Genomic DNA, 11,285 nt, shown 5'->3' with positions numbered 1-11,285 from the left:
TAGAGGCATGTGAATATTTTAGAAGATGTATATATATTTTGTAAAGAATCCGAAGCAAATTATGGGCTCGAAGGAGCAAAAGAAGACGTCGGAACCTGAGCCTGTATTTTCCGATGACTCGTCGGCCTCTAGAAAGATGATCGTTGGCCCTTCTACCACATGGCAATCTCGTAAGATGAATCAAGGCGGCTTTGATCCCCACGTATCAATCGTGGGCCTAGAGAGAGTTTTCAAATTTCAAAAGCCCCTTACAGGTTTAGTCCAAGCGGTCTCTAGACCGGACATCATCGCTAGAAATCGAGAGGAATCAACAAATACCTTAAAGGGGCATAAAATGACATCTTTACCCCTACTCTCGACAAGCTTGCAGCAAAAAGTTGCCAAGGCACTTCGGGTCCTAAAACAGGGAGCGAAAAAAAATAAGGAGCTTCAGGACTCTTCGCAAAGGGCCGAAAAAAAAGGTGGAATTTGATAAATCGGGGGACGAGTTATCATCAAGTCCGGGGGGAGACTTTTGCCAAGGAAGCTCCTAGGAAAATAGCTACATCCAATTTTGGGGGAGTGGGTGCTGCTCTTTTGGGCGGCTACCAGCGGGGAGTCCTTGTTCGAGTAAACTGTGAAGCTTTTGGGAGTTCTAATCCCCGTTCCCAATGAAGCTTGGCTTTTGGAATATTAGGGGATTAAGGGATGATAGGAAGACACAGGCAGTAAAGGATTTTATGATCCAAAATAAGCTTGATTTGGCGGCCGTTATTAACAAGACTTGGGGTCGGAACCAGTGGGAATGGTTTGCAAAAGTGGTGGTGGTGGGTACAGCAGGATGCATAATAGTAATCTGGAACGAAGGGAGAGTCCATCTGGAGGAATTTCGCATGGGGAGGTTTTCGATATCGATCATCTTTTCATCTTCCGATTTGAATGAGAGGTGGATGCTTACAGCCATTTATGGACCGGCCAGAGCTTCAGACAGAAGTGAATTATGGTGTGATTTGGTGAGCATTAGAGAAGATTGGCAGGGGCCGTGGATTCGTGGTGGCGACTTCAATACAATTCGATTCCCATCAGAGAAGAGCACACACACCAGAATTACTACTAGCATGAGAAATTTTTCAGCCATTATTCAAGATAATGAACTGATAGACCTACCTCTTAATGGAGCAAGGTTTACATGGTCCAATAATCAAGATCGTCTGGTTATGAGCAGAATTGACAGGGTCCTTGTTACTCGAGAATGGGAGGAATGTTTCCCCCTGATCTCTCAGAAAGCATTCCCAAGAACTGTGTCGGATCATAATGCCGTGGTGTTGGAGATCTATACCTTTTCTGGGGGTGCCCGACCGTTCAGATTTGACTTGGACCTCTTGGAGATAACAGGATTTGAGGATAAGATCAAACAGTGGTGGGAAGATATTGAAGTCGGAGGCTGGAAAGGCTATATTTTGTGCCAAAAATTGAAGGGGCTAAAAATTAAAATTAGAGAATGGCAAAAGACCGCAGATGAGGAAACTAATCAAGGAAGGAGGAGATCTCTAATCGTTTGATCATCTTAGAAAGCGAGGAGGATGGACCATTATCAACAGAGGAAAAAATGGCTCGTCTTAAACTTTTGGAGGAAAATGAGGCGATCTTACCGAGAGAAGAAATCTGATGGAGACAAAAATCCCGGGCCCTGTGGCTTAAAGCTAGGGATAGGAACTCAAAGTATTTCCATAGAAATGCAAATTTGAGAAGGAGAATCAATTCAATAAACTGTTTGAAGGATGGGGATTCCACAATTGAAGACCAAACTACCATTAAAGCAATAATTGCGGAGTTCTACTCGAGGTTGTACTCTAGATCCTCAGAGTGGTGACCTAAGTTGGCCGGAATCCAATTCCAAAACATCACTCCAGCGCAAAAACAAATGTTAGATCGGGCTTTCTCGGAAGAGGAAGTCGAGCAGACCATTTTTCAATGGCCGGGGAGAAGGCCCGGGGCTGGATGGTTTCCCAATGGCTTTTTTCGAACTGCTTCGTTTGGCTGCACAAAATCTTGGCAGCCGTCGAATTTGGTTTGGATTTGACATGCTATTCAACGTTTGGTTGCCAAAATGCATTCCACTCCCATTGATTCCCTTAGATTTCTCTCATGTAATGATTACTTGTCTCTTTCTTGTCCCCTTATTCCAAAAGCAAAGAATTATGGTTGAACTTCCTAGGGAATGATACTCTCTATCTCTATCTCTCTCTTCCCTCTCTCTCCTCTCTCCATATATTGGTAATGACACCCCCTAATTTTTCTCATACTCTCCCATTATTTCCCGCGCAACCAAACACTACTACACAACTTTCCGAGGTAATTCTAGGCAAATCAAAATTCTTGTCTCTTCCCTTTGACTTCCTATTCCACTACTCTCTGAGCCAGTCCAAGCAACCAAACGTAGCAAACAGTTCTGGAATATACTAAAGGGGGATATTATGTCTTTCTTCCATAAATTCCAGCAAAGGGGGATATCAGCGAGGCCTCAAAAGCAACCTTCATCGCCCTAATCCCTAAAAAAGGAGTGATTGGGGTTAAGGACTTCCGCCCAATTAGTTTAATGCACAGTGTTGCAAAAATCATTGCAAAATTGCTGGCAAGAGTGAAAAATATCATGGGAAGGATTATATCCCACTTCCAAGGAGCCTTTGTTGAATCAAGACAGATTCTGGATGGGGTTCTCATCGCTAATGAATTAATTGATTCGGTCAAGAGAAGTGGACAATCGGGCTTAGTTTTTAAGATAGACATTGAGAAAGCATTCGATCAAGTGGATTGGGACTTTCTTGACTTTATACAAGAAAGGATGGACTTTGGCCTAAAATGAAGGATGTGGGGTAGGTCACTTATATCCTCTAACTCGTTCTCGGTCATTGTGGACCCCCGATCTCCCGATCTCGAGGCGGCAAAACAGCCTCTCGATCTTCCACACGTGTCAAAGAGCTCCGCTGAGGCTCTCTCGAAATAGCGCCCTTACAACATGAGTTCATGGCGTGCAATACCTCTTGATTCGGAGTAGAACTCAGAACCAAGACGTACCTAAATATAAAGAAGAGTCGTCATCCAGGGATTAAGGCCCTGGAACGCATAATATACTATGTTGCAAGGGATAACCAGAGAAGAAAAGGTCTGTGCCTGGTTACGAGTGGGGAAGGTGTTAGGCACCCCACTCGCCCGAGCGAACTCGGTCTCTTATGCCATTTTTATTATTTTCGAAGAATTTTGGGCAAAAATCATGTGCTGGGAACAAAACGTCCCCGAGAAAACGATCTATCTAAGCATGCATGACCCGGGGATAGGCAAAGAAAGCAAACAAATCCTAACCCATCACATCTACAAAAGCAGTAAAATCTCCGGGCTTTACAACTTGATTCCTTCAAGGGACAAACCCCCTTTATACAAACCTCCTCCAAGGAACAATCCCTCTTCACAAAACCGCCTCAAAGGAAATCACTCCTCTTTACAAACCACCTCCAAGGTAGTAACCCCTCTTCACAAACCGCCTCCAAGGAAAAAGCTCTTCTTTGCGTGTAAAATGAATAATGAAAAAAGTTTAAGCACTATCAAGCCTCTAGATAGGCAAATAATACAATCAAGCTCACTACAAATTCTCTCTCAAAGATAAACAAGAAAATCATATATCCAACACTTTGAATGTGATCAAAATCAAGGCACAAGTGTTTGGGGAGAGGTTTGAAAACCCAAAAGGAGAAGCCAATAGGTTAATGGGTGTTAGGCTATTTTCGAATGATTTCATCAAGTTAAAATGGAGCTACAATCTCCTTTTTATAGCCTTTGAAAGAATATAGCCGTTGGAGGGAAAAATTGAAAAAACTGGGTCTTTTTTAAAACAGTACATGAAGCCCTAACGAATCTATTTTCGCGTGGTCGCGGTCGACCGAGGGTGTCGGGGTCGCACGCCGGCCATGTGCTGGTCAGATTTAAAAAAACAAGTTTCAAACTATCTCGATCGACCGGGGTTCCGTGGTCGACCGGGTCGGTCGCCAGCCGAATGGTTTCTTACCAGTTTCGATTTCACCTATTTAAAAAGGCCCGGTCAACCGGGGTGCTAGGGTCGATCGACCGTCGATTGCAAAACTTTTGTTTTTCAGTTAGGGTTTCTTTCGTAATCCTTTTGGGTTATCTCTTGGACATTAAAAACATAAATTTGGGGGTCCAAGAGAGTGTGCCTTGATAGAGAAAACACCAAGAGTTCTAGAGATTCAACCTATAATCAGATTTTCCAACTCTTGAGTCTTCTCTTAAACATGATCTTCAATGTGCTCCGTTCGATGCTCGACTTGGTTGAGATCTTCAAATCTTCACTCCATCTTGTAGGATCATCCATCAAATGTCCTTTTGAGCTTGCTCCAATCAAGATTGAGTTGCTTCATGTAGTGTCCACATGGATATCCAAGTGATGCATTGTGTTGTGTTATGTGATGTCCTAGTCTTTTCCTGTTTCCACACAACACTCAAGGCAACTTATTAGTCCTATAAATCTAATCAATTTGTGTTTATTAATCATCAAAACATGGGTGAAATTATGAGGAGCCCTTGAGAGAACCCTTGGGCTTACATTTGGTTTAGCCCAGACAGAGATTTCCTATCTGTATGGCCTGTAGACAACATGAAAAATCAAGGTTTTCTCCTTTGATTCTTGAGATGGTCTGCATTCAAACCCGGCGTAGAGCCTCTAATTGCTCTGAATTGGATCATCCTCTCTGGCCTTTCTCTTTACTATAATGAAGACTTTCTTGCCTCAACTAGGGGGTTGTTTGGGAAGATGTTTGAAAATAGACGCTCCAACCAATCAAAGAACCAGAACAGACTTCGCAAAGATTTGGCTGGAGGTTAATATCTGGGAAAAACTTCATGATTGCATTTAGTTGGGTATGCCAGGAGGATCCTGACAAAAGGTAATCTATTAGAAAATCCTTAAATACTATGGTAGATATTTCAGGTTAGGACACCTAGACTCAGTTTGTAGGTTGAATAACCCACTCACTAAGGAAATGGGAGATTTGGTCGTGTCCACGTCGTCTCCTGAGGAATGCCAAGGAGCGGGAGATCTCATTTTGCTAAATAGAAAATTGATCAGATAGTTGTGCCTACCAAGACTTGGCTGATCAACTCATTTCACAAGGAAAACCCCCAAGCATATGACTCTCAACGCAGCAAAGAAATAAGAACAACATTCAACTGATCACAGGGAAGCGGATCGACAACGCTTGAGCGTAGCCAATGAAGAGGAAGAAGGAAAGGGGAAGGGAGTGGAAGGCATGATCAATCCTGACTATGTGGGATCGACATGAGGAACCAATCTAAAGCTCCCATCTAAAGAAGATACATTAAGGCTTGCTATGCTAAATGGCAAAGATAGTTTTGACCCTATTACAAATGTAGCCATTGAAGATTCAATTCCTCTTCGATCGTAACCAGAAGCCACAAGGAAAATAAGCAAATTGGGGTAAAAACCTAGTCAAGGAGAATCTCAAAACTAACCTTCCGTCGTGATTAAAGGCGAGCTGATTTGAAAAGTAGATTGTGTTTTGAAGGTTTGGTTTTTGACATGGATTGTTATCTGACCGGTTTAAAAATCACCGTGACTTTTAACGGTTTGATTTCACATGGATTGTCGCCCATCAAGATTTTTACCCAAGAAACTTGAATGTACTATTATTCATCTTTTAGGTTTAGTGAAATGAAAAAGTACAAGGGAGATGGACATAGAGAATGATCAGTGAATTATGGCTCGTCCCACACACTCCATGTAACTCTAAACACAAGGTTCCTCACTCTGAATAACTACGCTCAATCAACTTTTGAAACTGGAACCAACCAACAAAGTGTGAGAACTCAAGACCAATGAGATCATTATGTTCGGCTGGTCTCATCTAATTTTTGCTCAATCTACTTTTAGAAAGCTCTGTTAAAGCTGGAAGACAAGTCATTCATCATGGACCTCTACTAATATGCTTTGTTTCTTTCCTCATAAAAACCCTCCGCTCTTTCTTTCAGCAAATGTTAGGGGTAAAATTAATTTGTATATTAAATTTTGGTGAACTGTTGGGAAAGTTGCCTTATTTCCCACCCGCCGAGTGTTGTTCGGGTGGGAAGGCAACAGGGCAAAAAGGAAAGCTACCTTTTTTTAGGTTTTGGGGAAAACCTAATACCAAAAGGGAGTGGGTTTTCTCTTAGGCTGAAAAACATAAGAGAGGGAGAGAGAAAAAGAGAAGGGAGGAGAGAGAGAGAAGAAGAAGAAGAAAGAGGAAGTGGGTTTCTTCTTGGGTTGCTTCTCGGGGTTTTCTCTTGGGGTTTTCTCTTGGGGTTCTCTTGGGTTACTCTTGTACGGTCTTAGGTTTGGGAAGCAAGGAAAGGGTTGCGGGTTTTGGGTTTTGGGTTAAATCCATTGTAATCCTTGTATATTGTTTTTTTCTCATAGTGGAAGATCGTGTTTCTCGCCCGTGGAGTAGGCTTGGCCGAACCATGTAAAATCTTGGTGTTCATCTTGTGGCTTGCTTGTTTATTAATTTTACTTTTCCATTAAATTTGTGCACGATCGAATTGGTTTGCCCGGCGGATTTTCTCAACAAGTGTTATCAGAGCCGTGGTTGGAGCGATCGTGGAGGCCGGGTGGAGCGATCGTCGGTGTTGTGGCAATCTTAGCTAGAGCGATCTTTAGGAGTAGAAAATTTGTCCAAAGGAAGATTTTCGTTCGAGGCGGAGCACGACACCGACAAGTGCGAAGTAATCTGAGATGGCGGTGAAATCAAGCTCTACTCAGTTCAACATCGATAGATTTGACGAAAATGGCAGTTTCACGCTATGGCAGATGAGGGTGAAGGACATCCTAGTTCAACAGGACTTGGCTAAGGCGTTGAAGGGAAATGATGGGAAGCCGGAGAAGAAGACTGTTGCCGAATGGGAAGACATTGAGTCGAAGGCGGTCAGCACGATTCCGCTATGTCTGGCAGATAGCGTTATGTTTAACATTATGGAAGAGGAAGATATGCCTAAATTATGGGAGAAGATGGAAAAGCTTTATATGTCAAAAAGACTGGCCGACCGGCTGTATCTAAAGCGGCAATTGTACGGGCTGAAGATGCAGGAAGGTGGGGATCTTCTAGAACACATTACCGTGTTCAACGGACTTGTCGATCAGCTCCACAAGGTTGATGAAAAAGTTGAAGAAGACAAGGCCCTTTTGCTTCTTACTTCGCTTCCTGATTCGTTTGACAACCTGGTGACGACTTTGTTATATGGTAAGGATACAATAAAGTTAGAGGAAGTCATGGCTTCGCTCTTATCGAATGAGATGCGGAAGAAACCTGTTCTTAGTGGAAATGAAGAGCATGGGTTGGTTGTTCATGGTGGGAATCAAAGAAGAAGTCTGACAGGGGATCAGGAAAAGGCAGGTCAAGATCCAGCGTTAGCGAAAAGGGCGTGCAATGTTACCATTGCAAGGAATATGGCCACATCAAGCGGGATAGTCCAAAGCGAGCTGACCAGGTGGACAATGGTGCTACAAATGTTGTAGTAGCGGGTAAATAGAGCGAAGTGTTTGGAGACGTTCTCATAGTCTCCTTAGGTAATCACACTTCTCATGATGAGTGGATTCTAGATTCATATTGCTCTGTTCATGTATGCTTCATGAGGGAATATTTTGATACGTTCCAGGAGACAAGGGCGGGTGTAGTTTCCTTGGGTTACGAGTCTACTTGTGACGTCACGGGAGTTGTAACGGTGAAGATTAAAATGTTTGATGGAGTGGTTCGTACTTTGGGTGGTGTGGCGTATGTCCCAAAGCTACAGAAGAATCTAGTATCTCTTGGTCGGTTGGACTCCAGGGGTTGCAGGTTTTCAGCTGCAGGTGGAGCCATGAAAATCACACGCAGTTGTATGGTTCTGATAAAAGGAGAGAATTGTGGGGAGTTATATCATCTGGTCGGGGACACGGTAACTAGTGTTCCTAAGATTTCGATGGTTAGTTAGAAACGGAGTGGTAGCGCGTGCATGCGTAAGGTCTCTTTCGCAGTTGGTGCGGAGACGGGTTTCCAGGTTGCAGGCGATGGTGAGAGGATGACGGTACCTGCGTTGGGGAGGATGGATCGAGATCCCTCTCCAAGGTTGACTAGGTCAATCAACAACGAATTGGCAGCTACACATGTGCATTGGCCGTGTTGATCGTATCGGGAGGAGTCAGAACCAGGATGATTCGAGGGGTGTGTAGCTGGTACTTCGTAAGGCTAATGGTGGTTCACGGCAATAGCGGATCAATAGCGACTTCCACGAAAAATCTTCAGATGGCTGGGAAATAAGCCAAGGTGGAGATTGTTGAGAAAGTTGCCTTATTTCCCACCCACTGAGTGCTGCTTGGGTGGGAAGGCAATAGCGCAAAAAGGAAAGCTACCTTTTTTTAGGTTTTGGGGAAAACCTAATACCAAAATGGAGTGGGTTTTCTCTTAGGCTGAAAAACATAAGAGAGGGAGAGAGAAAAAGAGAAGGGAAGAGAAAGAGATATAGCGAGAAGAAGAAAGTGGAAGTGGGTTGCTTCTTGGGTTACTTCTCAGGGTTTTCTCTTGGGCTGTGTTCTGTTGCATTCAGCGTGGCGGAATCCGCCTAAAATGATGTGGCAAAATAGAAAAGGAAAAGAAAAAGAAATTAAAAAAATGAAAGAATTAAGGCATTCTGTTTAGTATTACAGAGAAAAAGAAAAATGGCTTCTCTGAAAACGAAGATATTACAGTCTTAAAGAGAAGCAAGCAAAACAAACTAGCACTGAAAAGGACAGAAGGGTTCTCCATGGCCGTTTAAATAAAAAACCCTATATGGGTTTCTCAATTCTCCCTCTGAAGCCTTCCATCTCACCTCCTTTCCTTTCCCTCTCAGATTTAGCAAAGGCAGAGAACCCATCTCAGAAATCCATGGCCATTCAAATAAAAAACCCATATGGGTTTCTCCCTCTGAAGCCTTCCATTCCTTTGTCAACATGCCATGCCCCTTCAAATAGAAAACCCAAAGAGAGAAAGAAAGAGAAAGTTGCAGAGAATCCCATTGCCCTTTAAATAGGAAAAACCTAGATGGGTTTCTTCCTCTAAACCCTTCCACACCATGTGCTCGATTCCAACCGCGATTGAGGTCTCGGCCATGAAGAAATGGCCGCCCTCATGCCGCCGTTAATCCCATGTAAATTCGTGCGACGAACAGAGGGAGGGAGAGGAGGCAAGTAGAGGAATATAGATAGGTAGAGAGAGAGAGGTGGAGGAGACATTGTATTTCGATATTTTTAGGTCCGATGAAGTGGATTCCCCACTGATTTTGGCTTTTCCCTTGCTACGCAACGGAATTTCGAGCGCGGATTTTGATGTTCCATGTCAGCAAAATGAAATCCACGTAGGATCCCTAGATTTTTTAAAGTAGTGCAACATAACGCTCGAAATTTTGACTTTTAGCATAAAGGAAGCATTTTCCATTTCTTTTCCTACCGAGTGGGTCAGCAGAACAGATGCTTGGGGTTTTCTCTTGGGTTTTCTCTTGGGGGTTCTCTCGGGTTACTCTTGTGCGGTCTTAGGTTTGGAAAGCAAGGAAAGGGTTGCGGGTTTTGGGTTAAATCCATTATAATCCTTGTATATTGTTTTTTCTCATAGTGGAAGATCATGTTTCTCGCCCGTGGAGTAGGGTTGGCTGAACCACGTAAAATCTCGGTGTTCATCTTGTGGCTTGCTTGTTTATTAATTTTAGTTTTCCGTTAAATTTGTGCATGATCGAATTGGTTAGCCCGGCAGATTTTCTCAACATGAACCATTGTATTTCCAATCGTAGACTGTAAACGCCTGACAACCCTCTAGGGTGGGAAACTTTTACATATAAACAATTTAGAAAAGCATCAGGAGATGTCTTCAGATCAAGCTGTATAATAACTTGATCTCAGGTGAACTTTCAGCCCACTATTGTTGGTGTAATTTTTTTTTCTGATATTCTTCACCTGAAAGCTGTTTCTCTTAGCAGGTTCTATCTCCTTTAGAGAAGATCAGCTTAGAGGTAATTTAAGAGTTGCTAAGGGTGTGTTCTTCAACCATTTTGATGATTCTCATTTTGGAAATCAGAATCGATTCTTAATTTTTGGTCTTATTTTTTGGAGTTCGTCAAAAATTAGAATCATGTTCTTTTAAACGATTTTTGCTGATTAGAACCTATATGGCAAAATAATTGCTTAATAGTCCCTAAGAAAAGCATATTATCCAAGCAGTCCTAATTTTAGAAAATATTTGCTAAAATGTCCCTAAAACTAAACTACCTCAATTTTCTACGTTAAAAATTTTAAAATGGTATTTTGATTTCCCTTCCAATATTTTTAGAAACAAATTAGAAAATAAGCAAAAATAGTAACTCTTCCAATATCCTCGTCAAAAATATGTCAACAGAAAATCGTTTTAGGAATTAAATAAATTTAGAAAAAATTAAATAGGGTTGGTTTGAGTTATCTTTTCTTCATGAATAAATACTGCAAAAAACTTTAGGAATATTTTTTATTCCAAACGTTTCCAGGTAATTCCTATCTTGGTTGGATTGGAAGATAATATTTCTGATCGAAGGAAATTATTTTCATTCGATGTTTTAAGAGGGGAATTATGTCTGATTAATTTGAGGAATGATAAAATGAAGGGCGCCGTTACAAAAATCAGATTCAAGAGCGCCTCTATTGGCTGATTTCTTAAAGTCAACATGGTTTCCAATTTTTTATACGCCATCCAACTTTTTCAGGCACATCAGAAATGCACTTTTAAGAAATCAGCCAATAAGGGCGCCCTTGAATCTGAATTTTTGCAAGGATGCCCTTCATTCTATCATTCCTCGATTAATTTAGAGGGATAACATCATAACCCGAAGTTCCCTAACTGAAAATTTGAATAGGGTTGGTTTACCATATCATTTTTACATGTAAGAAATAACGAATTTTATAATTTTTTTCGTTTCCGAACTTTTCCAATAAAATTCCCACAATCCAACAGGGCCTAAGTGGAAGACATTTTGTAAGAGAAACACTAATCCATCTTGTATTTAAAGAGCTGCTACAATTCCCAAAAATCTCTTACAAACCAATTTAAAACTAGGAAAACACTTCTAAAACGGGATCCCGTATTGAAAATAAAGGTATGAATATGACCGGTGGATTTGGATGTTTTTTGCATTTCTCGAGATACATGCCTCTCTTTTTTTGGTGTATGAACACGTGTAGCAATAGATGATCCGGTTCTTTTCTC

General features: G+C 41.9%; 1 protein-coding gene across 1 annotated transcript; it reads left to right on the top strand.

The window, feature by feature from the left end:
* The first annotated feature begins 650 nt into the window (after window positions 1-650).
* LOC143846006 (uncharacterized) lies at window positions 651-1,541 on the top strand. The gene has a single exon (XM_077354416.1). It carries the CDS (start codon window positions 651-653, stop codon window positions 1,539-1,541), a length of 891 nt encoding a protein of 296 aa, XP_077210531.1.
* The last annotated feature ends 9,744 nt before the right edge of the window (window positions 1,542-11,285 follow it).

The sequence above is a fragment of the Tasmannia lanceolata genome, unplaced genomic scaffold (genome assembly GCF_043159265.1).
Source record: "Tasmannia lanceolata isolate RefF3 unplaced genomic scaffold, GAP_Taslan_0.1 ptg000015l, whole genome shotgun sequence".
Classification (NCBI taxonomy): Eukaryota; Viridiplantae; Streptophyta; class Magnoliopsida; order Canellales; family Winteraceae; genus Tasmannia; species Tasmannia lanceolata.
The sequence above is the reverse complement of the archived record's forward strand: the minus strand, read 5'-3'. Positions and strand labels throughout refer to the sequence as shown.